The 26,597-nt window shown below is 45.9% G+C and overlaps 2 protein-coding genes across 9 annotated transcripts in view; one reads left to right on the top strand and one right to left on the bottom strand.

Annotated features, from left to right (window-relative positions):
• Window positions 1-12,004, bottom strand: part of Nkiras1 (NFKB inhibitor interacting Ras like 1) — a 49,771-nt gene extending 37,767 nt beyond the window's left edge. The window contains exons 1-4 of one of the 8 annotated variants that reach the window (XM_040747642.1): window positions 11,871-12,004; window positions 6,704-6,814; window positions 4,794-5,035; window positions 452-950 (exon numbers count right to left, since the gene is read on the bottom strand). In XM_040747642.1, coding sequence (XP_040603576.1) covers window positions 708-950; window positions 4,794-5,035; window positions 6,704-6,797 — 579 coding nt within the window. In that variant the 5' untranslated portion in view covers window positions 6,798-6,814; window positions 11,871-12,004 and the 3' untranslated portion in view covers window positions 452-707. Of the gene's footprint in view, window positions 1-451; window positions 951-4,793; window positions 5,036-5,370; window positions 5,544-6,703; window positions 6,818-10,859; window positions 11,102-11,870 lie in introns of those variants that run through there. The other 7 variants (XM_040747641.1, XM_040747643.1, XM_040747646.1 and 4 more) reach the window with 7 other exon arrangements.
• Rpl15 (ribosomal protein L15) lies at window positions 821-12,931 on the top strand. Its single transcript, XM_040747640.1, has 5 exons — window positions 821-831; window positions 11,220-11,234; window positions 11,625-11,808; window positions 11,892-12,028; window positions 12,576-12,931. Exons 3-5 carry the CDS (start codon window positions 11,637-11,639, stop codon window positions 12,879-12,881), a joined length of 615 nt encoding a protein of 204 aa, XP_040603574.1. The 5' UTR covers window positions 821-831; window positions 11,220-11,234; window positions 11,625-11,636; the 3' UTR covers window positions 12,882-12,931.
• Window positions 12,932-26,597: the final 13,666 nt, after the last annotated feature.

Here is a 26,597-nt window from a genome sequence, read left to right as displayed (position 1 = left end):
ATCTCAGACATTAGATTAACCTTTAGAAATTTATGTATGTAAGTGCTTTTCCCTGCATGTATATATGGACACTGTGCATGCAGTACCTGAGGAAGGCAAGAGAGGACACTGGATCCCTTGGAATCAGTTACTGGTAGTTGTGAGCCACCATGTAGGCACCAGGAATTGAACCTGGGTCTTCTGCAAGAGCATCAATCTTAACTACTCAGCAGTCACTCCAGTCCTGATTAATCTACCTTCCCCAGTGAAAGGGTGCTTGCCATGCAAATCAGCAACCTTGGAACTCACTTGACCCCTGGAACTCACTCACAGATGGAAGGAGAACTTAATGCATACATACATATCACATACACACAGTAATAAACGTTTTGAAATTATGTTTACACTAAGGAATCTGCATAAAATTACAATGAATATGACAGTTCCTGACAGGCTATTAGGGTTCCCATGATACATTGCTACTCTCCACACTTTATTTTACTATTAATGACAAGTGCAACATAAGTAACAAAGATGTTAACTTCGAGAACAGGTTTCAAATAAAGAGAAAATATGTTCAACAATAATAAGCTAGCCCAATAAGTTAATTCTAACATAAAGTGCATTGAATTACCACTTAGGGGTTCCATAAGACCCAGAGGTGGTTTTGTAAAGGGCCATGGTAAATCGTAAACCTTGTGCCATGCTGCAGACATTCAAGGCTTGACTCAGTTTTCAGAATTGGAGTTCCCTTTGTTTTTCCTCCCTGGCAGAGGGAAGCTGGATTTGCTCTGGGGCTGGGAAAGCTTGCTGGCTAGTAAAGTGAAGGGTTCGATCAGTGTCCTCCGATCTGTCACTGTCACCTCCCACAGCTTCACCTTCTCACTTCTGGCCCACTGCTGGGCCACCTCCGCATCCACTTGTCTCTGCTCAGACAGGTCAATTTTGTTTCCTAACACAACAATTGCTACCTGAAAGAAAAGGATGGAAAGACCACACTAGTACACCATCAGTAACAGTTTCTATGCAAAATGGGTAAGAATCGCTCTTCCATTTTGGCAGACTGCTTTACTTAAAGAATACTGAGGTGATGAGAATCAGTAATCTCAGCTGCTCTGGAGTTGAGGCAGGAGGATTGCAAGTTCAAGGCCAGTTTGGGCAACTTAGACTCTGTCAAAAACAAAGTTTAAAACATAAAAGACTGGGGATATAGGGAATTTAACTAGCATAAGTCCCTAGGTTAGTCCACAGTACCAGGCTGGAGGCATCCTCGGACATGACAGAAATAAGAGACGGCATCACATCACTTCTTTTTCCTGAGTCACACAAACAGTCTGTATTTTTAGCTGGTTAACTGACTTGGAAATTACCATCCAGGCTAGGACCATGGCTTACCATGGTGACTACCCTGCTTCAAGGTAAAGACGCTGTAGCTCTCGAGTGGCAGTGTGTTCCTGGTTATTCTGTCCTTAAAAGGTGCCTGCTAAATATCCTGTGAATAGTGAGCCGGGAGGAACAGTTTACACTAAGTACAAGTAAATCATGCAACTACCCAACAGGCAGTTCTTGGCATGAAGAACACAGCACAGAACCACACTGTCAAGGCCCCCCAAAAAGGACAGGAGACAGCCCCAAGTTTCAAATAGTAAAAAATGGAAAGGCCAGTGGAGGAAGGGAGGAAGGAGCAGTCCTTCCGAGCAGAGCACTGAACCACAGCTGCCTGAGCTCTGGGCATGTCTCCCAGTGCTGCTGAGTCCCTGGAGAAGGCAGTGTAGGTAAGTATGTAGTTCTCCAGGGCTACTCTAACAGAATCTACCTTAGTTAGGGTTTCTACTGCTGTGACAAAACACTGATCAAAACCAACTTGGAAGGAAAGGGTTTATTTCAGCTTACAAGTCCCAGGTCCCGTCCATTACTGAGGGAAGTCGAGAAGGAAACGAAACAGGAATTGAGGAGTACTCTTACTGACGGGCTCCCCAGGACTTGCTCAGTCTGCTTTCTCCTGTACCACAGCCAGGAATGTCATTGCCCATGAAGAGCTAGGCCCTCCCACATCAATCATCAATAAGATGATGCCCTACAAGCCAGTCTGGTAGGGGCACTTTGCCGAGGTCCCCTCTTCCCAAATGGCTGGCTTGTGTCAAGTTAGCCAGCACAGAGTCCTATCCTAACAACTGCAGAACACTAGTGCCCCTAGTCCAACACACCTACCAAGTTCCCTACCTACACGCTGCTGCCAATCGCAGGCTAATTTCATGGTCACCCCGTCACTACTGTGCTCATCATCCCTGACGTCACTCCTTCCTTATACACATGCGTCTCTAACCCGGTCTCTTGGTTTTGACTTTTCTGACGACCATAGTTTCCTCCTGATCAGTCATTCCCTACCATGGTCACTCTATGACCCTTATGAAAGATTTCAGTTCCAGGCTGCCCACACCAATCCTACTTCCTCCTCATGCCTAACTGTAGCCAGCCCCATTGTCACTAGGATGTACCCTCTGGCTGAAGTCCGCCTCACATTCAGAATCCCTCACCCAGCCCAGTGTTGTCATCACCACGTTCCTGGTAAACCCTATGCTAAACTTCGTTCTTAACCCTGCTGTGTGTGTGGGGGGTCCCACTTCATAACCACCAATCTCTGGCTCCTATCCTCCAACAAATTGCTGCATTAATGTCTTTTGGTTTTTCGAGACAGGGTTTCCCTGTATTGTTTTGGAGGCTGACCTGGAACTAGCTCTTGTAGACCAGGCTGGTCTTGAACTCACAGAGATCCACCTGCCTCTGCCTCCCGAGTGCTGGGATTAAAGGCATGTGCCGCCACCGCCCGGCGGCTAAATAATACTTCTATTGCCACATCCTTCTCCAAGGCCTGTTCTCCTTTAAGCAAACCTATTCAAAGAGCTATTGGTAGCTTCTGTGTTTATTTTTCCCATGTCCAATCAAGCTGTTTCTCATTAGTTCCCTAGAGTTTGCTCTAACCTCCACATATTAAAGACCCAACAATTTTTAGTCCCCAGCCTTTCTGGTCTACCTTGAGAACCTGACGTGGCTCACTTCCAGCTTTCTATAAGTGCTGGCTTCATTTGCTTTCTGGACACCCTTACTTACCCTCGCTTTTTCTCCTGCTCACTGGCTTTCATCCTTGTCTTGTTCCCCCCAAATGTCTATTGTCAGTATAGTATTCAAAGGACGACTTTAAAAGCCAGGTGTGGTGGCACATGCCTTTAGTCCCAGCACTTAGGAAGCAGAGGCACGTGGATCTCTATGAGTTCAGGGCCAGCCTGGTCTATACAGAAAGTTATAGACTAGCCAAGGCTACACAGTGAGACCCTGTCTTAAAAAAAGTAATAATAATAAAAAACGTTCAACTTTGGAACGGAAAGATCACTAAGTAGTAAGAACACATACTACTCTAACAGAGGACATAATTGTGGCTCATGAAGATCTGATATCCTCTTCTGGCCTGAACAGGCACCTGCACTCATATGCATATAACTCTTCCCACCTACCCCCATACTTTATTAAAATAAGTCTTTAGCTGGGCGTTGGTGGTGTATGCCTTTAATCCCAGCACTTGGGAGGCAGAGGCAGGAGGATCTCTGTGAGTTCGAGACCAGCCTGGTCTACCGAGTGAGTTCCAGGACAGCCTCCAAAACAATACAGAGAAACCCTGTCTCAAAAAAACAAAAACAAAACAAAAAAAGTCTTTAGCATAAGTTATTTTTTTTAAGATGGCCAATCAGCTGGGCATATTGGGGCACGACTTTAATGCTAGCACTCAGACGGCAGAGGTAGACAGATCTGCGAGTTTGAGGCCAGTTTAGTCTACAAAGTGACTTCCAGGACAGCCAGGGCTGTTACAGAGAAACCCTGCCTTGAAAAGTCAATAAATAGGTAAGTGAGTAAAGGAAAGAATCTGGGATGAGACAATCTATCATTGCTATTAACCAGTGGCTGCCAGGATCCAGGGAAGATGACTGAGTGGGTGAGATGTAAAGATCTGTGACTAGAGAGTTCCAGGCAGAAAAGTGGCAAATAGGTAGGAGCTGATGACGAGCTATAAGCTGGTGTGTGTGTGTGTTTGTGTGTGTGTGTGTGTGTGTGTGTGTGTGTGTGTGTGTGCTTTTTTAGGCTGAAGATGACAACAGTCCTATTTTGCCACAGGTATCCTAAAAGCTTGAAGAAGCAATGATCCCACTCATGAATGAGTTATGCAGGGCCTGAGCTAGGGATCTAGAAAGCACACCTTGTACAGAGTAAAACAGAGAAAGAGGCAGAAAGTCACACTTGTGCTAAAAGGGCTCAGCCAGTCCTGCGTACCCCGTGTTTGCAGATCCTGCCAACAAAACTAAATGGGTTTTAAATGTGTGAACTACACAAAATGCTACCCTACGCTGATAGGGATGTCTTCTGCATACGTTTGTCTCATTGGTTGATGAATAAAGCACTTTGGCCAATAGGGAAGCAAGATAGGTGGGACTAGGAGATGAGGAGGAGTTTGAGAAATGTAGGTACGGTCAGTTGAGATGTAGGACACTAGAGGAGTAACACCATGTCGGGCATTACTGGGTAAGCCACAGCCTTGTGGCAATACATAGACTGATAGAAATGGGTTAATAATTAAGATAGAGCTAGCCAATAAGAAGCCCTAGTCAAATGGCCAACAGTTTCATGATTAATATAGTGTCTGTGTGTTACTTTGGGGGGGTCTGAGGTGACGGTGGAACCGGGTAGGAACACCGCAACACTACACGACACTACAATCCTAGCAGTATTAGGTGTCACACTTGGCATCTGAAATAGCCACTCACCTCTTTTTTGTCTTTGAACTTGTCAATTTCTTTCTTCAGAAGCTCCACTCTTTGAAAGGATTCAAGGTTATTGACACTGTACACGAGAACAAAGCCATCAGCAAAAGAGAAATAATGCTTTGGCAGCTCCACGCCCTCCTGCAGGCCTCGGGTGTCGTATAGGTGGAGCTGCTCCTTCACCCCGCGGTCTGTCTCCACTGAGGCCATGTACACGTCCTCCATTGTTTCACAGTCTTCCACTCCTGGGTTAGGAGAACCACGGTCAGCTAGGCTTGCTGCCTCACACCTTTAGTCCTAGCACTCAGGAGGCAGAGGCAGGTGGATGTCTATATATTCCAGGCCAGCCTAGGTTATATGGTAAGACCGTTTCAAAACACAAAAACAAACTGGGGTCAGTTATTCACTAGTTCCCTGTCCTTTTGAGACTGGCTTTCTAGGTTTCTCAAGCACCAGATGTAATAATCACATTTCTATTTTACTAATGTCTTCTAAATGAAAAGCAGTTATTCAAATAACCATATCTTGTTTTTCTAAAACTATTTTTTGGACCACCAAGATGATTCCCAGGCTTACTGACCTGAGTTCAGTTCCTGGGACCCACTAAAAGGTAGGAGAGAATTGATTCCACAAGTCATCCTTTAATCTCCATAGTGGCCAATCATCTGGTCGTATTGGTACATGCCTTTTATCCTAGTACTTGGGACGCAGAGGCAAGAGGATCTCTGTGAGTTCAAGGCCAGTTTGAAAACTCTGTCTCAAGAAATCAAAAAAAAAAAGAGAGAGAGAAAGAGTATTTGGGGGAAGAGAGATGGCTCAGTGGTTAAAAGCACTGCCTGCTTTTCCAAAGGTCCTGAGTTCAATTCCCAGCAACCACATGGTGGTTCTTAACCATCTGTAATGAGATCTGGTGCCTCTTTTGGCCTGCAGGCGGAACACTGTATACATAATAAATGAATCTTAAAAAAAAAACAAAGGTCATCCTTTGGGGGCAGGGTGGGGTGGCTTACACCTTTAACCCCAGAACTTGAGAAGCAGAGGCAGGGGGAATCTGAGTTTGAGTCCAGCTTGGTCTCAACAGTGAGTTCCAGGAGAGCCAAGGCTACGGAGAAACCTTGTCTAAGAAAAAAAAAGTCATCAAAAAATTCATAAAAGATAAAAATGTTCTCTAAGCTACGTGCTCTAAAGATCCGTATTTACTAATCTTCCACATATACCTAAGTTCATTCTAACATGTGTATCTTCTTTACCAAACATGACCTCGTTAAAGCCAGAAATACCATCTTCTTCCCCTCTGCCGTCTACAAAGCACCATCACATGCAGTGTGATAAAACAGGAAACCGTGTATTCATCGAAGGGATAAATGAATGAGGTGATCCCAGCTTACAAAATTAGGTCATACTGCAGCAAACTGCCATTTCTGTTTTTTTTGTTTGGTTGGTTGGTTTTGGTTTTTCCAGACAGGGTTTCTCTGTATTGTTTTGGAGGCTGTCCTGGAACTCGCTCTGTAGACCAGGCTGGCCTCGAACTCACAGAGATCCCCCTGCCTCTGCCTCCCGAGTGCTGGGATTAAAGGCGTGTGCCACCAACGCCCGGCTGCCATTTCTGTTTTTAAACCTATACAGCAGCATTAGAACACTATGCCTGAAGAAAAGCATTACTCAATGTTACTACCTCAGAGACCCGAGGATTCCCGGACCCCCTTTCTATACAGATGCACAGTAACCCATTTTCATATCACTCATGTTTACCTGCCATTTATTTTCTGGCCTGTTATATAACCTGTAGCAAGCACTACAATTTCAAAAAAAATTCCTTTTCTCTATTTACTCTCCTTTTGCACCATTTAGCATGACCAACAAGTATCCTCCACAAGTTCCAGAATCTAAGAAACTAAGAAAGAGAATCTTACCAATAGTGTGATTCCCATAAAGCAGCTGCTCCAAAATTGCAGTTTTCCCAACAGACAACAACCCGCAAACGACAACTTTGCAGCTTTTTCCCATCTTCCCTCAGGACAACGCTGTGGAGAAAACGGAGGGACTTTAAAACTGAACATGCTGAGATAAAGCCTTTCTTTCCCTTAGAGTTTAAGCTGAACCAGTAATACAGTTACAGGGGAAACTCCAACTATTAACAGGGTGATACAGAATACGATAATCTTTCCACACTCTATTCTCCAAGGTATTTGTTAAGGGTTTCCCATATATATCTGGACATACTGTAAAACACCTAGATGGAGATGCCTGTAACCCCAGCACTTGGAAGAGCAAGGATCATAGTCTAAGCATGCCTACAATCTCAGCACTCAGGAACAGAAGGGTGCTGATGCTGGAGGATTACCACGAGTAAGGTAACATTTTGTCTTGCCGGGCGGTGGTGGCGCACGCCTTTAATCCCAGCACTTGGGAGGCAGAGGCAGGCGGATCTCTGTGAGTTCGAGGCTAGCCTGGTCTACAAGAGCTAGTTCCAGGACAGCCTCCAAAGCCACAGAGAAACCCTGTCTCGAAAAAACAAACAAAAAAAAGCTTTCGTTTTTCCAAAAGACAGAACATTGGCAGCTAAGGTAAAAGGGTTAATGGTTCATTAAAAACAACAAAAAGCGTCATTTTTAAAAAGTTAAATGGGCCGGGCGTTGGTGGCGCACGCCTTTAATCCCAGCACTCGGGAGGCAGAAGCAGAAGGATCTCTGTGAGTTTGAGGCCGGGCTGGACCGACAGCCTCCAAAACAATACAGAGAAACCCTGTCTCGTAAAAACCAAAAAAAAAAAAAAAAAAAAAAAAAGTCAAATGGGGTGGAGAGATGGCTCAGAGGTTAAGATCACTCACTGGGTGTTCTAGAGGACCTGGGTTCAATCCCAGCACTCACATAATAACTCACAAGTGTCTGTAACTCAGGTGCCAGGGGATCTGACACCCTCACACACATATACATGTAGGCAAAACACCAATGCACATTTGGGGGAAAAAATTGTAAGGGGCCATAAAAATAGCTCCATGGTTAAGAGCACTGGCTGCTCTTGCAGAGGTCCTGAGTTTGATTCCCAGCACCTGCATGGTGACTTAACACATAAGGGTGTTTTGCTGACATGCGTGTCTGTGCACCGTCCTCATGCTTGGTACTCCTGGAAGCCACGAAGAGCGGCTATGTGGGGACTGGGGACGGAAGCAGGTCCTCTAAAGCAGTGAGCATCTCTCCAGCTCCCAACTCAACTTTTATGGAAATGGCCTCAACGATGGCCCCATCCTAAGCCTGGAAACCTTTTGAGACCTGACTTGAAAAGGGATGAAGATGGAGGTGGAGATCTGTCACAGGCGTGTTTATGAAACAGCTTTAGAGGGAGTGACTGACTAGAAGGGGAAAGGAGCAAAGGGAGGCAGGTGGCCGTGAGTTATTATTTATTTTTATTTAATGCCCACTGCTGTGTGCCTGCGTGCATATCTGCGGGAAGGTATCGGAAGTCCTGGAACTGGAGTTACAGACCGTTGTGAGCTGCCACGTGGGTGGGTGGGGACTGGGAACTGAGTGACCTCCTCTGGAAGAGCAGTCAGTGCTCTTAACCTCGGAGCCATCTCTCCAGCCCCCACACCATGACTTTAACCTGGTGATATTTCTGATGTACAAACTATAAAATGATGAGTGTTTTATTTGAGCCATTACAAGTATTGCAATGGATGCCAGGACAGCCTCCAAAATACAGAGAAACCCTGTCTCAAAAACAAAACAAAACAAAAATATCTAACCTACATTCTCAGAACCATCTAATGGCCTCCTAGCTCCTTGGGTTTGATTCCAAAACACCATTTTCTCTGTCAGTCCATTTTCTCTGTCAGTCCTGGCATGCCTGTCTTATCTCTTAACCCTTTGTCTTGGTCCATCCACACCCCAACTTAAACAGGTTTGGTTTCTGATTCCTAAATGCTAAGAACAGGTTCTACCACTTACCCATGCTCACACACACAGCAGAGCACACAGCTTCAGGTCCCAGCACCTACAAGGAGGCTTACAACCACAGTGCCGTCCAGTTCCAGGGTGCACACACATACATGCAAGCAAACAGACACTAAAACTAAATCTTAAAAAAATTTAAGACAGGACCGACAGCCTCCAAAACAATACAGAGAAACCCTGTCTGGTAAAACCAAAAGAAAAAAAAATTTAAGACAGGCCAGGCATTGGTGGTGCACGCCTTTAATCCCAGCACTTGGGAGGCAGAGGCAGGCGGATCCCTGTGAGTTCAAGGCCAGCCTGGTCTACAAGAGCAAGTTCCAGGCCAGCCTTCAAAACAATACAGAGAAACCCTGTCTGAAAAAAAAAATCACTGTCCCAAAGGAGAAAAAATTTAAAAATTTTATTTATTTATTTATTATGTATACATCTTCTGTTGCATGCCAGCAGAGGGCATCAGAGTTCATTCAAGGTGGTTGTGAGCCACTATGTGGTTGCTGGGAATTGAACTCAGGACCTCTGGAAGAACAGTCAGTGCTCTTTTAACCACTGAGCTATCTCTCCAGCCCCAAAAGAGAAATTTTTAATTAATTAATTAATTTTACATCCCGACCAGTTTCTCTTCCCCCTCTTCCTCTCATTCTCTCCCCTGCCCCCCTCCATCCTACCCCCAAGTCCACTCCTCTGTTTCTGTTCAGAAAGGGGCAGGCCTCCCATGGGTATCTCCAGAGGTTGGCATGTCAAGTTTCTGTAAGATTAAGCACCTCCCTTTGTACTAAGGTTGGGCAAGGCAATCCCTTATGAGGAATAGGTTCCCAAGAACCAGTCACAGTGTTAGGGACAGTCTCTGCTCCCACTGTTAGCAGTCCCGCAAGCAGACCAGGCTACACAACTGTCCCATGTACATAGAGGGCCTGGGTCAGAACCATGCAGGCTCCCTGGTTATTGGTTTAGAATCTGTGAGCTCCGATCAACCCTGGTTAGTTGTTTCTGTGAGTTTTCTTGTAACGTCCTTGACCCCTCTGGCTCCTACAATCCTCCCTCCTTCCCTTCACCAGGATTCCCTGAGCTCGAGGTAAGGCGTGGCTGTGGGTCTCTGCATCTGTTTCTATCAGTTACTGGATGGAGGTTCTCCGATGACGAGGTGGTCGCCAATCTGATCACAGGACACACCTTGAGTGAGGGGTATAGAGCAGTAGGGTGACAGTAGCCCCAGCATCCCAGATTTCTTTTAGAGGTCTCCCTGGGGGTGGGTGAGAATGGGGATGAGAAATCGCATCCTGAGCGCTCCATCCTAACTTGCAAGCTGCACCAGATGTGCTAAAAAGAGAAGTAAGTGAGGCAGTTAATTGGAAGATTCCTTCCACCCATACCCAAGCTCCACTGGCTCCATCAGGATCTCCCCCTCCCCACGGGAGCTCAGCTTAAGCGGGCCTCCCTCTTGGGACACTGGGGCCACTGTCACCCTGCTGCTCTATACCCCTTTTCTTCAGTGTGTGTCCTTGGCATCAAATTAAATACGCAGCTTAGTCCTGACGTTTGCTCCCAAGGCTAGAACTTGTGCGTTGCTTGCGGCTGCATTGCCAACAGCTGAGACTGTGCCCGGCACATATCGAGACAGGTGAGGATTCTGACAATGCTAAAGCCGTTGTTTATTTTAAAAGATGAGCAGAGCCACAGATTGATGTAAAAGACAAACATGGATTCAGAACCTTGGCCACAAACATGCGTTGACTTTATTAGAACCGCAAGACTATATGAAAAAAGAAAATACTGGGGCTGCAAAACCTCCAAAACCATTATTTCTTAATAAAGAACGCAATGCAGAATGCCAGCCATCTGGGGGCATCTCTTCCTGAAACCGCCGCACCTAAGGACAATTTGCTGTCCTAAAAAACATCATAAAATAAAGCCCCCGCGTTCTGACGTTAGCGCCTCCGGATTCCCATCCAGCACAGGAAAAGCAGGAGGAGGAACGGCCGCCAGGGTCCACCCGCTCGTCTCGGGTCGGCGGGCCTCAAGGACACGCGCGCAGCCTCTTGCGCCTACGCCCACCCGGGGGCTGTGCTGCGGTCACGCTGCTCCGGGATCCCGGAGCGGAGCCGGTGGAGACACCAACCTGACACCGCAGAGCAGTGGGACAGAGGCACGCGGGTCACTGCGGTCCGCGGACGCCGCTCTGGAGCCGGTCCCCGACCTGCCTCCTCAGGGCCCGCACCATGAAGCGCACGGGCTCAGCGCCTCTCACCTCTCGCAGACCCCTGCGGTGCAGGAGCGAAGCGGAGAGCTGGAGGAGGACATCCGGAAGCGGCGAGCCGGCCCGGCCTGACTCCGCCCACTAGGTTGGGCGTCGGAACTACAAGCCCCATGAGGCACTGTGCGGCCCGCCCCGCCCCACCGGAAGGAGAGTCGCCGAGGTGGGGGAGGAGCCACAAAAGGGATTGTGGGAGAAAGGCTTCTTCCTTTCCTCTGGCGGCAGCCATCAGGTAGGCAGGTCGGTCCGCGTTTGCGTTTCCATCCGCCGCGAATCGCGCCAGTCTTCAGCCATCCGGCCGTGACGGCGCTGCCGCCCCGGAGCTGCTGCCTCGCACGAGCGTTCAAGTCAGGATGCGGGGTGGAGAGGGCGCGAAGACGCAGCCAGCCGGGAGGCTTGAGGGGAGACGCGATGGCGGCGGGATCCGAGGCGGGCCGGGGCCTGGAGGAGGCGCGGGACTCGGGCGTGGGGGCCGGGCCGGCCGCGCGGGGCGAAGCCTTCCGAGCTTCCCAGTCGCCGGCGGGGGCCGGGCCGGGGCGGTTCTCGTTCCCCGTGGACGGCGGGGCGCCGGGATCGGGCGTCCCCGCTGCCCGACGGCGATCGCTTCTGCAATGTGCTTCCCCCTCGCAGCGGTGAGCCGAGATGGGCGCCTACAAGTACATCCAGGAGCTGTGGAGGAAGAAGCAGTCGGACGTGATGCGCTTCCTGCTGCGGGTCCGCTGCTGGCAGTACCGGCAGCTCTCGGCGCTGCACCGGGCTCCCCGCCCCACCCGGCCCGACAAGGCGCGGAGGCTGGGCTACAAGGCCAAGCAAGGTGCGTGCGGCCCCTGTCCCCGCGAAAGCCCGGCGCGTCGGGAAGCCCCGGACGGGACTCACCTGTTGTCGGTCTTTGTGTAGGTTATGTCATATACAGGATTCGTGTCCGCCGCGGTGGCCGCAAACGCCCGGTTCCTAAGGGTGCCACTTACGGCAAGCCTGTCCACCACGGGGTGAACCAGCTCAAGTTTGCCCGAAGCCTGCAGTCCGTTGCTGAGGTAAATAGAGGGATGTACCTGCCGGTTGTCTTGGCAACCCGTTATGGGTGGCGTCGAGAAGGAATGGGGCAGCCCAGGGCAGCTCCGCGGGGTGTAAGATAGGGCTGGAGGTGTTTTTGTGCTTAGCCTTGGCAAAGAGTAACTTTCAAAACCCTGTTACTGTTCGGTGCCTGAGTATATGCTGAAAGGTTTTATTGTTTTAATGAAGCAGGACCTAAGCTTTTGAAGGCAGTTAATGCAGCTTTTCTTTGGGCTTGCTAAGCTGTGTTCTGCTGGAAGGTTTTGACTCGTTGGCCCTGGTATAAGACCATGTGCTCGGCCTGTTGCTGAAGAGGTCTCAGGTAGTACTCAACTCCCTGCCTGGTGTAACAAGTACAGCAGGGAGAATGATGTGTGTTTATGTCTACATGTCATTTGAGCTAGTCTTTAGGGTGTTCAGTGTGGGGACCTGGTCTCTTCAGTCCCTGATGACCCAGAGTAGGAAGGAAGGAGTTTTGTCTGCTGTAAGCAGTACCCAAGACTGACTGAGCTTTCCCCCTGTTTTTAGGAGAGAGCTGGACGTCATTGTGGGGCTTTGAGAGTCCTGAATTCTTACTGGGTTGGTGAAGATTCCACGTATAAGTTTTTTGAGGTTATCCTCATTGATCCATTCCATAAAGCTATCAGAAGGAACCCTGACACCCAATGGATCACCAAACCAGTCCACAAGCACAGAGAGATGCGTGGGCTGACATCTGCTGGCCGCAAGAGCCGTGGCCTCGGAAAGGGCCACAAGTTCCACCACACTATTGGTGGCTCTCGCCGTGCAGCCTGGAGAAGGCGCAATACTCTGCAGCTCCACCGTTACCGCTAATATATGATGTTTGTAAAAATTCATACCCAATAAACAATTTAGGACCGTCATGTCTGCTTAAAGGTGTTATTTGTCAAAGCTAGTCGCAGATTGTCGTGAATGCTTTGTGGAACTGTAGCGGTTAAAGTGCAATAATGTTTGGTGTGTCTTGTTTCTGATAAACTTTCTACCTTATATGCTTAAGGGGTTAAGTGTATGGTGTTTACACCATGTGGTGTACAAAGTGTAGGAGTCCTAGGGCTACCCTGTAGATACGTGGCTGCATGTTATGGAACCTACAGCTTTGCTGGGAGTATGCAATCTCTTGAAGTGGCTGTGTTTGCTTGGGAGTTTGAGTACAAACTTTAGAGTTGGATTTTGCGTATATATATCTGTAGAAAGAAAAGCTTCCAACCTGTTTTGTGAGTGTGCATAGAAAAGAGATCAACCACAGCCCACATTTTGGAAATTGAATCCAGTGTCCAATTTTTAGAACCAGGTGAAATTAGAAGAGGTTTTCTGTTCTGTTGGATCTCGAGTATGGGTTTGGTGCCCAGTAATCTGTGTTGACAACCTGTATATTTTCAGGTTGGAGATTGAACATGGGGTGGGGTGGGGTATATTTAAGGGTGGTATATTGGGGCTGCACTTGGGAAGATTTTTAAAAGTGATCAAGTTAGTATGCAATCATTAAGCTTCTAGCCACATAGCAAGGATAATTGTGAATTTAAACATCAATCCTAGGCCAGTCATTTCATCTTGGGTAAAAGGTAGTTGGCAGTATGACTAATTGGTTTACAGTCCTAGGTAGTGCCTGAGGTTACTTATCCCTGGTATATTAATGGAAGTTGTTGACATTTCACAAAGGCCAAGCATACTACCAGATTGGCTTTTTTGTGCCATACTTTGGTTTAGTTCCCCACAGTGTGCTTGCCTATGGAAGAAATAGATGGTATTGTCCTTGTCACAGGTCTGAGCTAGCAGACCTGATACGAGAAATCTTTGATGCTTTTTAACTGATTTTTTTCTTTAGATTTTTAGAGGATTTTAGCGATTTCCAGAAAATACTGGACTCAATCTTGAGATTTACAATTCTTTTCTATTCAGGAAAACATTGTGTATAGTTCAACTTGAAGTAATAAATGTCTGTTAAACAAGTGGACCTTATGTTATCTTTTCTGTTGAGAAAATGTAGTATACTAAGATTTTGGAAACCTCAGGCCTGGCACTGGGATCCATCTACCTCTCTGCTGTACACTCTTTCTTTCTCAGAATCTAAATGTATAGCCCAGGTTGGCCCTGAATGCTGAGGTTACGAAGATGCCCAATTTTCATAGTTGGTCTCACAGGAACGGGTATGTACACTAATTTATCTAATTACTGAGTATATGAGTGGCGTGCTAGAGAGGGCACAACAGCTGGGGATTGTGTACACCTGTTACCCTCACACTTGGAGGTAACGAGAGGATCAGCAGTACAGAGGCTGTCTCAATAGGTTGCATATAAGAAGTCTTGGCTGTATACCTTCCATGTCAGTGCTTGGGAGGCAGAGGCTGTGGATCTTTGAGTTCAAGTCCAGCCTGGGCTGTAGAGAGCTCCAAAGTTCTTGGGTTCAATTTTAGATTTTGAGACACTAGCAGACCTTGAACTTATGTTCACATTCTGAGTATGGAAACTACTGGAGTTTGTCACATCTTCTACCTCATCCAGCTTATGTGGTGCTCGGGATGGAGTCCGTGCCTTGTGAGTGCTAGGCAAGCACCCTTGGAACTATAAGAAATACTTTCCCTTTGAGACAGTCTTGCTGTGGGTCCCAAGCTGGCCTCGGACTAGCAGTTGAGCTGTCTGCTGTGTGTGATGGAATTGCATGTATGTACCTGGCTTGTGAGATACTAAAATGTATGTATATTATTTAAAAAAATGGTAGGGTAACTTTAGATTCTCTGCTTAGTTATCTAGGAGCTGAATTGTCCACAAAGAGCTTACTTATGCATGGTATTTGGATGTAACATAATTTGATGAGGCCTTGTCTCTAGAACAGTGCTTTTCAACCTGTGGGTTTGAGCCCCCTTTGGGGGTTGAAAGATCTTTTTTATATATTCTGTGTACCAGATATTTACATTATGATTCATAACAGCAAAATTAGTTACAGAGTAGCATTGACAACATTTTATGGTTGGGGTCACCACATGAGCGACTTCATTAAAGGGCTGCAGCACTAGGAAGGTTGAGGACCACTGCTCTAGAGGAACGAATTGAATTTACAGAAAAAGGGGATTTATTAGGTTGACTTACGAGATACAACAGGGTAGTGCAACAGAGTAGTTGGATGCCGCAGCAATCCCAGTTCGGTGCTGAAGTGTGAGATTGCTGAGGAGCTGCTGCTTGTCAAAAACCGCAAACAATGGATTCAGGAAGAAAGCTGCGCTCTCTAGAAGACAGCAAAGGCAGGTAAGCAAAAACACTGCTTTTCCTTTGGATTTGTTTCGTGACTGGGCCACTCCAAGGGAGCATCTTCCTCAGGTAATGCCTCCATGAAATGCTCTTCTGATTACAACCAAGTTCATCATCACAGGCCCTTACTGATGAACATTTAAGATTTTTCCTTATGAGTTATTACAGAAAGGAAAATGTGCATGCAGCTTGTATGTACAATACATTCTAGTAGAATGGTTGAGTTAAAAGTAGGCACACCTTTAATCCCAGCTCTTGGGAGGCAGAGTCAGGTGAGTCTCTCTGATCTAGAGTGAGAGTCAGGACAGGCAGGCTACACAGAGAAACACTGTCTTGAAAAAAGATAAAATGAGAATGGCTGAAGAGATGACTTAATGAATACGACATTAATGTTCTTGCAGAGGACCAGAGTTCAGTTCCCAACATCCTTATCAGGCAGCTGGCAAGCACCTGAAACTCCAGCTCTGAAGAGTACCTACGTGTAGGTCCACATCCCAACACCAACACACACACAGAAATAAAAATATACTGGGACTTGGGTTCAAAATATCAATTTTAATAGTCGTTACCCAATTATTTTCCATAGAGGTTGTACCAATTTAAATCCCCACCAGCAGTGTATGAGGAGACTTTTTATATCCATTCTCATGTTAACCAAATTTTGGGGTCTCTCTGTTAGTGGAAAGTGGTCTTGTTAAATACTTTTATTGTTCACCTCTGAGTGTAGCAGAGACATCACCACATGTATTCCAAAGCTCTACAGTGAACACAGTGAAACTTGTCAATCATATATTTGGGTAAAAGACGCTTGAGTTATTCTGCCAGTAGAACAGGAATAGACAAAATACACTCCTTCCCTGCTTTCCCAAACAACCCGTGACCATGGAAGCCATCCCCCAGAAGGCATAGCTACCGAGAGAGCTGCTCAATTCTGCTAAAGTAAGAAGGAAGATTTCACGGTGTTAAAATACTGTCACTTGCTTTATTTCCATGGCAGCATAGCCTAGGTTGACCCTGATTATAAAGTAGGCAATGAGTCTTATGTTTTCAGTCATATGTTACTATCGTTTAATTTTTTTTTTTTTTTTTTTTTTGGTTTTTGAGACATTGTTTCTCTGTGTAGTCCTGGTTGTCCTGTGTAGACCAGACTGCCTCTGGACTCACGAGTGCTAGCATTAAAGGCATGTGCCTTTTTTTTTTTTTAATGTGCATTGGTGTTTTACCTGCATGTATGTATATGTATATGTGAGGATGTCAGATTTCCTGAACTGGAGTTACAAACAGCTTGAGTATCATGTTGATACTAAGAATTGAACCCAGCTCCTTTGGCAGAGCAGCCAGTGCTCCTAATCACTGAGTCATCTCTCCAGCCCAATTCTTATTTTTTTGGAGAGTGATATGTGTTTATGTGTATTTTGCCTGCATGTATATATATATATATATATACATATACATATATATATATATACTACATGTGTGCCTGGGACCCACAGAATGTGTCAGATTCCCATGAGTTGCCATGGGGGTGCGGTGCTGGGAATCAAACCTGGGTTCTCTGTAAGAACAAGTGTTCTGAGCTGCTTAGCCATCTTTCAAGCCCCCTAAATTTTTCTCTATTTTGTGTGTATGGTGTTAGGAATCTAACCCAGGGTCTTGAGCATGCTAAATAACTGTTACTAAGCTGCATCCCAGTCCTGGTTTTGTTGGGGGCTTTTTTGTGTTCTGATTTGCTTTAGTGTGTGTTCAGAGGGCAGGAACAACATGGACACTTGGACATGGATATGCAGTGACTTGTGGATGTCAGAGGACAACTTTTGTGAGTCTTCTCACTTTGTTGAGATGGTCTCCAGGCTGACCCATGTGCTTGCCGGCAATCCTGTGTCTGCCTCCAATCTCACTATAGGGATTAGAGGTACATAGATAGCATCACACTGCTGGGATTAGAGGTACATAGCATCACTTCGGACCCTCCATATGGTCTCTGGGGGTCAAACTCAGGTCATGAGGTTTGCTTGGCAAGCTCATTAGACTGCTGAACCATCTCTCTGGTCTCTAGTTCCTGGTTTTTTGTTTGTTTTGTTTTGTTTTGTTTTGGCAAGGTCTTCCTTAATAGTCCAGGCTGGCCTCAAATTCACAATTCTCTGTTTCCTGAGAGGCGGGATCACATGTATGCACCACTACTCTAAATCCTTTGTCTGTTTTTTCCCATCAGAGAATCCTCTTTCCCTTAAATCCTGCTTCCCATAATCTCTCTCTTTCCCCCTCCCTCTCATTTGAGACAAGGCCTTATTATAGTCTGGACTGACCTGGAACTTGCTATGCAGTGGTGGCCTTGAACTCCTGACCCTCCTGCCTGGACCTCTGACGTGCTCTGACGTACACAGTCACGCCCGGCTGATGCTATATTGTACTGAACCTTGCTACTATTAGCTAATTTCTTATGTTTCTACTCAAAAGTTTCTTAAAGATGGTATAAGATAACTGTTCATTTCAACTCTTTATTGTTCAGATTCTAAATTCTAATTCCATCACTAAATTCTGGAATTCCTCAGCCAAATTTATAAAACTATTGTGTTAGGCCAGGTTAGAGCCCCCAGATTGCAGGGACTTAAAATGATAAAGACTTAGTTGGTAATGGTGGAGCATGCCTTGAGAAACAGAGACAAAAGAATTTTAATATGTGTATTAAGAAGGGGGGGGCTAGAGAGATGGCTCAGAGGTTAAGAGAGCACTAACTGCACTTCCAGAGGTCCTGAGTTCAATTCCAAGCAATCACATGGTGGCTTGGATCACTGTGAGTTCAAGACCAGCCTGGTCTACCGAGTGAGTTCCAGGACAAGGCTCCAAAACAATGCAGAGAAACCCTGTCTCGAAAAACCAAAAAAAAAAAAAAATATATCGGTGCCCTCTTCTAGCATGACATATATGGAGGCAGGATGTTGTATTAAATAAATAAATATTTTTTAAAAAAAGAATGTGTGTGTGTTGTGGGCACTGATGCAAGCATTTTTTCAAATAATAGACCAGGCCCACAGGAGGATTACAGATGTACTGCTTTATCTTCCTCATAAGCCCAAATCTCACTCACTGAGCCTGGAACTCACTGGTTTTGTTTGTTTGTTTTTTCCAGATAGGGTTTCTTTGTGTAACAGAGCTGGAACTCATTCTGTAGACCAGGCTGGCCTTGAACTCACCCTGAGTGCTGGGATTAAAGGCGTGAGCTACTACCTCCCATTTTACTGTTTTTTTCATGAACTAGCTAGCAAGGCTCAGTAATTCTGTCTCTACTCTCACCCCCTCCTGCTGGGGGGGAGTGTTTACAGGCAAGCAAAACCTCTACACACACAACTGCAAACAGTTTGCCTGTCATTTTATTATGTGATAGAGCTTCTGACACGCCTTTATACCCAGTACATGGGGAGGCGTAGGCAGGTAGATCTCTGTGAGTTCAAGGTCAGCCTGGTCTACAAAACAAGGTCCAGGACAGCCAGAACTACACAGAGAGACCCTGTCTTGGGGGGAAAAAAGGAAAAAGGACGTTGGCTTGGTTTGGCCCCCATCTTGCCAAACTAACAGATGCGTAAAATGAGTTTTATGAATATTCTGCACTCATGGAAGAGACAGTTATTTAAGTTTGTTCTGGAAAGTCAAGCTGGCCTAAGAGATCAGGGTGATACGCAGGCTCCTCACAGAAAATGACCCAAAGTGTTAGTTTTCACCCAGAAAACCTCTCTCCATAGCCACGTGATCACACCCCTACTTTGGCTTTGGGAAGGCTGGGCAGTTTGAAGATTTTAATTATTGATCTGCAGTGAACACTGCCAACAGACATGCAATGAAATAAGCAGCAAGCCGGGCCCATTGGTAGGAAACGGTTTCCTTTAAACATTCCTCTCAGACTGGCCACGGTGGTGTGTGTTTGTAATGCCAGAATTTAGGAGGCAGAAACAGGATTGCCATGGGTTCCAGCCCAGCCCAGACTATATAGCAAGACCCTGCCTCAACATCCCTCCACTCCCCAGAAAAACCTGCAGCAACAAATCTACTGCCAAGATAATGTAATTGGTCTGTGCTTTAGGCTTCATAAAGCACTCAAAAGCGTGCCTTTGTAGCTGGGTGTGGCAGTACACACCTTTAGTTTCAGAACTCAGGAGGCAGAGACAGCTGGATTTCTGACTTTGAGGCCAGCCTGGTCTACAGAGTGAGTTCCAAGGCAGGCAGAGCTACACGGAGAGACCCTGTCTCACAAACCCAAAACCAAAAAGAAAAAAAGCATGCTTTTGAAGATGTACCTGGCACATGTACTGCAGTATACTTTCAAATTGCAGTAAAGAACACCCCACCCCTTCAAAGTTAGTAAGTAACTTCCTTTAACTGGCATGTTATAAACACCTACTAAGGGCTGGAGAGGTGGCTCAGAGGTTAAGAGCACTGACTGCTCTTCCAGAGGTCCTGAGTTCAATTCCCAGCAACCACATGGTAAAATTCAATCTGGTGCCCTCTTCTGTATATCTAGTAAATAAATAAATCTTTAAAAAAAAAAAAACCACCAACTAATTTGCTTGCGACTCTCCTTGTTATTTACAGAAGTTCATTATTGGCCAGTGCTGGTTTAAGAACAACTGGTGATTAATGCAATTATGTAATCACTAAACTTCCTGTTAGAGTATAAGCATACTACTTAGATCCAAAGGTTAATTATTAACTAAACTAGATTATTTCACTCATTAGAAGGGAACATTCTAAAAGTAATCATCTTTGGAATTGGAGAAATGGCTCAGCAGCTAAAAAATAACTCAAAACACTGAGAAAGATCATCCAAGTTTAAGATCAGTATTTTTTGATCCCCAGTTGGAGTCTGTTAATGCTTAGGTGTGTGTGTGTGTGTGTGTGTGTGTGTGTGTGTGTGTGTGTGTGTGTGTGTGTGTGTGTGTTTCCAGTTGAGGCAGGGTCTTGCTATGTGAACTCCCACTACTGCTTCAGAACCACAGCCACCTGACCGCCTGCTATCATGCTCCCACCCTGATGGTCCTGGGCTCATCCTGAGAAACTGGAATCAAGCGCCTACCAATTAAATGCTGTCTTCTGTAAGCTGCCTTGGTCATACTGTCTCTTCACAGCCACTGAACATTACTAAGACAATAATGATCCCCTTTGTCCTCACTTGAAGACCTGAAACCTGTGAATATGAATATGTTGGGTTACAAAACAGACAGAACAAAGGTTGCAATCAACTGACTTTGACATGGGACAGTTTCCATGGCCTATTATGATCCTGAGGGTCTTCTAAATGGAGAAGAGGCATAAGAGCTGAAAGCCAGAGAGATGGCAGTACCAGTTTGTAGACGGCCAGGGACCACATGCAGAGGCTTTCCCTGGGTACTCACAGGAAACAATGCTGCCCACATATGAATTCTAGTCCAGTAAGACCCGCCTTGGGCCGGGCGTTGGTGGTGCACGCCTTTAATCCCAGCACTCGGGAGGCAGAGGCAGGCGGATCTCTGTGAGTTCGAGGCCAGCCTGGTCTACAGAGCGAGTTCCAGGACAGCCTCCAAAGCCACAGAGAAACCCTGTCTCGAAAAACCAAAAAAAAAAAAAAAAAAGACCCGCCTTGGACTGCAGACTACAAACACAGCAGTTTCATAAATTTGTATTTTGTTAAGCCACAGCTCGTGGTAGTTTCTGCCCTTTTATCTCCTTGCCCACCCTCTAACATCCTTCCCAAATGTAAGCCTATGGTTCTCCATTTCAATGGAGGGGTTGCCCCCAGGGACATTCGGCAATGTTTGGAGGCATTTTTGTTTGTCACACCGAGTTAGTGTTTTCCTCCTGAAGTCTAGTGAGTATATGCTGGTGGACACTGCTAAAACAGGCTGAAATAATCTGACTAGTGTTACAGTCCTGGAATCCTAGCACTCAGGAGGCTGAGGGAGGAGGACCAGAAGTTCCCAAGCTCTGGGCTGCATAGTGAGGTTTTGTTTCATAAGAACAACAAGAAAAAGTTGCAAACATCTTAATATATACACAAGAGCTACCCCCCACGAATAATTGTGCACCCCAAAACTAATAATACTGTGTGGGGAGCGCTACTCTCTGTGTCTGGTCTTGTGTTATCCATGTGGCTGGGAGGTAAATGTCCCCATGTGAAGAATCCCTGTACCCACTTTCCCTGCCCCTTCTTTTTTGTTCTTCCTGTCTTTTCCTTTTTCTTGACAGCCTTGGAATCCTCCTGCCTCCACCTCCAAGTGTTGTGATGACTGGAAAGTCTCATTTTCCCTTATTCTCAAACACACCCCCTCCAATAAACCATAAACCAAAGCTGAACACAAAGCAGATTGTGGGCCGGGCGTTGGTGGCGCACGCCTTTAATCCCAGCACTTGGGAGGCAGAGGCAGGCGGATCTCTGTGAGTTCGAGGCCAGCCTGGTCTATAAGAGCTAGTTCCAGGACAGCCTCCAAAGCCACAGAGAAACCTTGTCTCGAAAAACCAAAAAAAAAAAAAAGTGTCCTTCCGTAGTGGTGAGAGCAACAGCAGTTCAGGCAGCTGTTGGAATGACACGTCTCCTGTGATGTTGGAGTTTTGGCCAATTAAAGTAACTTTGCTTATTTTAGTGATGTCATCCTGTTGTAGTTCCCTTGGCTATTTTGTTTTCATACTGCAAATGTGTTAAAATTTAGTTCCATTTTGAGCTCTTATTTATGCTGAGTTCAGCCCTTTACAGGGGCTCATTGTACCTTGAGCACTTGCAGAGGTGACGCTGTGGGCAGGCAGCCAGCATTCCTGGGTCAGCAGGAATGATTTCAGCTCAATTTATAAAGCAAAAGAAAAGGATCTGGTTGATCCACAAGGAGCAATTTTGCAAAAATTCCTGTGAAGCACAATGGCAATTCTTCACAGCTTGCCTGTCTCCCTGAGGAAAGAAAGCCTTCTTCAGGGTGGTTTTTCTCATCAGCGAAAGCATCATTCTTTATCGTTACAGTTTTTGTTTGTTTGTTTGTTTTTTGTTTTTCGAGACAGGGTTTCTCTGTATTGTTTTGGAGGCTGTCCTGGAACTCGCTCTGTAGACCAGGCTGGCCTCGAACTCACAGAGATCCGCCTGCCCCTGCCTCCCGAGTGCTGGGATTAAAGGCGTGCACCACTAACGCCCAGCTCTTTGTGTCTTTAAAGCAACCTTAAATATTCCTCAGTATCCCAGATTGGTTCTGCAATGTTGTTCACACACACAGAGCAACGGCCTGAGTGAAGTTAGTGTTCAAGAGCTTTCTCCACACACCAGCTCATAAACCAGCTGTGAGCCTGGCCTTGTACTTCAGTGACTGTGGCGTCCCTACTCTTTTCTCTTGCTGCTTTAGCTCATTACCAAAAATGTAGTGGCTACACACAACACAAATCTATGTCAGCAATCTGAGTACTGAGGAGGAAGAGCCAAAGCGGTTGTGTCGCCATAAGCTTGAGGCAAGCCTAGTCTACATAGTGAGCCCCTGTTTCAAAACATAGCAGGAAGGAGGGCATCTTCTAAACCTTATGAATAGAAATTCAGTTAGACCTGGACAGTGAGCTTCCCCCACCCAGGGAGCATCTTGGCCAGCTGTTTGGTTTCGTTTGGTTAGGGATTATCTTGTATTTTTATACAATATTGTTTAAATATTTTATTTTTAAAATTTTAAAGTTATATTTACTTGTAACATGTAGTCTTCCTGCCAGCCACCTGGGCCTTGCCAACCTGTCTGACCCCAAATAACACACAGAACACTATATTAATTATGAGCTGTTGGCCATTTGATTTGTTTCTTACTGGCTATCTCTGACTTAAGTATTTAACCCATAATTGCTGATCTGAGTATTTCCATGTGGTCTTCACTTACCCAAGGAAGGGTCCACATGTTGCTTCTCCCACGTCCTACATTGTAACTGCCTGTGCCTCCCTTTCCCAGAATCCTCCCCGACTCCCAGTCCCACCTATTTTGCTTTCCTATTCGCCAACAGTGCTTTATTCAACAACCAATAAGAGAGACAGATTTACAGAATGACATCTCCCATCACTTACTATTTTTAGGTGTATAGATATTTTAACCACATGTAGGTCTGTGCACCACAGGCTTGCAGTACCAAAGGAGACCAGAAGATGGTGTCTGATATCTCAGAACTGGAGTTACAGAGGGTACATGGGTACTGGAAGTCTTCTGGAAAAGCAGCCAGTGTACTTAACCAATGAGCTATCTCTCCAGATTTTACTTTTAACTATATTATATGGGTTGGTGGGAAGGATGTGTGTACACATGAATGTAGGGGTCTGAGTTGGCCAGAAGAGGATGTCTCAGAATATAATATAAAGAATTAGGTTTCTATCAGAAATATTTCACTGACCATCAACTCCACAGAGAATGAATTCAAAAACCAGAAAGAAGGCCAGGTGTGGCATCACACGCCTTTAATTCAAGCACTTGGCAACAAAGGCAGGAGGATCTATGTGAATTCAAGGCCAGCCTGGTCTATTTTGGCTTTGTTTTGTTTTGTTCTATTTTTGAGGCAAAACAAACACAAACACAAACAAACAAACAAAAACCCTCCAAAACTAAGAAAGAAGCTGGGTGCTATGTTAAGTTTTTCTGAGGACACATGAACAAATTTCATTCACTGCAGAGAAGCTATCTACAATAGACCACAGAATCAATTCCACCCAAGTGTAGCTTGGTGAAGCAGTTAATTTAATTGACATTATTTACACGAGTATGGATAAAGGATTACCTACACAGGCAACATATGGGAAACTAAACCACTGAAGAGACATCTCCACTCCCCAGCAACCAATTTCATGTCATTGGGAGGGATGAGGCCTCGTGACCCCCCTACCCCCAATGAAGGTATATTCGTGGACCCCGTCTTGGCAAGCCTCATGGGGATGATCACAACTGCTATGATTTTAAAATGTCAAAGGTCATGTTATACCTGGAGGACAGTGTACTGCCACACTGAGCATGGTACTTGGGAGACAGAGGAAGGAGAAAGTAGCGTTAGTGATATAGGTGAGACCCTGTGTTAAATGGGTAAGTACATGGAGGGTATATTTGTTTTATCACTGCTGTGATAGAATGCCCGTCATAAACAACTTAATGGGGAGATTTGGTTTTGGTTCAGAGCTCTAGCAGGCTCCGTGCCAGGTTGCTTGGAAGCTCATCATGGTGTCAGGAGCACATGGAAGAGGAGGCTGCTATGCTGACCACCTCATGGCAACAGGAAGCAGAGTGGCGGAGTGATCAAGGACTGGAACCAAGTAGAACATTCAAAGGCATGCATCCTGGTTCCAGTTAGTTCCCACCTCCTAAATGTAACAGACTCCCAGACCTTAGCACAACTGACTCCACGACAGAAGTACCCTTCAGGCTGTAAAACTCAGCATGTAGACAGAACCTCCAGCCAAAATGAAAACAAAGACCTAATCCATCAAATTCCATAGTTCTAGGAAAGTGGCTAAATGTATTAATCTCGCTTTTTGGCTTCTATAACTCTCTCTCTCTCTCTTACTCTGTCTCTGTGTGTGTGTGTGTGTGTGTGTGTGTGTGTGTATGTGTGTGTGCACAACCTGAGATGTTCCAGGTCCCCTATAATTGTTCAACTAACCAATTCAGCTACTACTGTCTAGATTAAATAATACCCAATGACCTTGGAAACAAAAAAGAAAATTGCAGTCCATATTGCTTGACTTATCTTTGTTTTTTGTTTTTGTTTTTTTTTTTTGGTTTTTCGAGACAAGGTTTCTCTGTATTGTTTTGGAGCCTGTCCTGGACCTAGCTCTTGTAGACCAGGATGGCCTCGAACTCGCAGAGATCCGCCTGCCTCTGCCTCCCGAGTGCTGGGATTAAAGGCGTGCGCCACCAACGCCCAGCTTGCTTGACTTATCTTCACCCTGTCAATCACCTGGGAACATACCCTTCTACCTGTGAAGAAACCGGGGACCTCTGATTGTCGTGAGTCTGATTTCTCCAGAGAAACAGGTATGCACTATCTTGGATCTAAAAGATGCTTTCTTCAGCCTTCCATTGATAGAGGTGAGTCAACACATCTTTGCTCTTAAGTGAACAGACCCAGGAGGTTACAGCTGGCACCACACCTGGACCAGATTTCCTCAAGGATTTAAAGACACTAAATGCGGATTCCCTCTCCTTCTCCCTCCTCCCGAGTCTTATATTTGGTATGAATACAGAGTCATGAGCCTACCCCCACCGTCCTGGACCTGGGAGCCGACAAAGACAGATGCAGGGGAGGTGAAAGCTAATGTGAGTACGGAACAGCAGCCCATTCTGTCTTGACCTTTGCTCTCTGATGCCCACCTTAAGTGTCTGGTTGTACTGGAGAAAGAAAAAATGGGGAGGTTTATAGGAACACAGGGTTTACAATTCTATATATGCCCTGTGGCTAGGCTCCCTACTTGCCAGGAATAAGGGGGTTTCCATTGCAAAAATCAGGGATGGGAGACTGAGGCGTCTTGAAAAATTCCTTTAAAAAGACGCTGGTCGTTGGGAAACAGGGAGAACCCGGGGAACCAAACTTTATGCCACAGAAAGGACCTTAGGGATAGATTTAAGCCACTCCTTCAGGGTCTCAGACTTTTGGGTCCTAACAAAGATGTCTTATCCAGCCAAGGCGCCCACCAACACTCCCCTCCAATGCACTTGACACACCCAGAGCCAGAGTTCCGCCTCCTGCTGTCCGGGAAGCTGAGGTATCCCCATCCCTGTTTTCCACTCTAGTCAATCATTGTCAGTCAGATATCAGCCAGGATTGCTGCTTATGCTCAGACCGTGACCCCCATACTCCAAAAGGGTAGAACTAATCGGACTGTCAGACCAACAAAACCCAGTGTAACAGGGGTGAGGAGATTAACCTTAGAGGACTTACAAGAGACTGGAACTTGTCTAATATCTTAAACCTTTAACCTAGTGTTTCCCCTTATTCTCATGCCTGCTATTCTGCCTTTCGGGTTAACTCATCTGGGCAATAGCAATATTCCTGGGTCCCTGAGACGTCTTGGTGGACACGTATTAATGAATTAGCTAAATGTGCATCTTCTGATGATTTCCAAGCTGAGAAACCCCTTTTATGTGACTTAGAACACATTCTGTGCCAGGTATACATACATTTTAATGTGGACTGTTGCCTACAGAGAGAGAGACAGAGAGACAGAGAGACAGAGAGAGACAGAGAGACAGAGAGGGGGGGAGGGAGAGGGAGGAGAGAGGATAGAGAGAGAGAGGAGAAAGAGAGAGAGAGAGAGAGAGAGAG

The sequence above is a fragment of the Mesocricetus auratus genome, unplaced genomic scaffold, assembly GCF_017639785.1.
Source record: "Mesocricetus auratus isolate SY011 unplaced genomic scaffold, BCM_Maur_2.0 Super-Scaffold_100006, whole genome shotgun sequence".
Classification (NCBI taxonomy): domain Eukaryota; kingdom Metazoa; phylum Chordata; class Mammalia; order Rodentia; family Cricetidae; genus Mesocricetus; species Mesocricetus auratus.
This window is presented reverse-complemented; position numbering and strand designations above follow the sequence as displayed.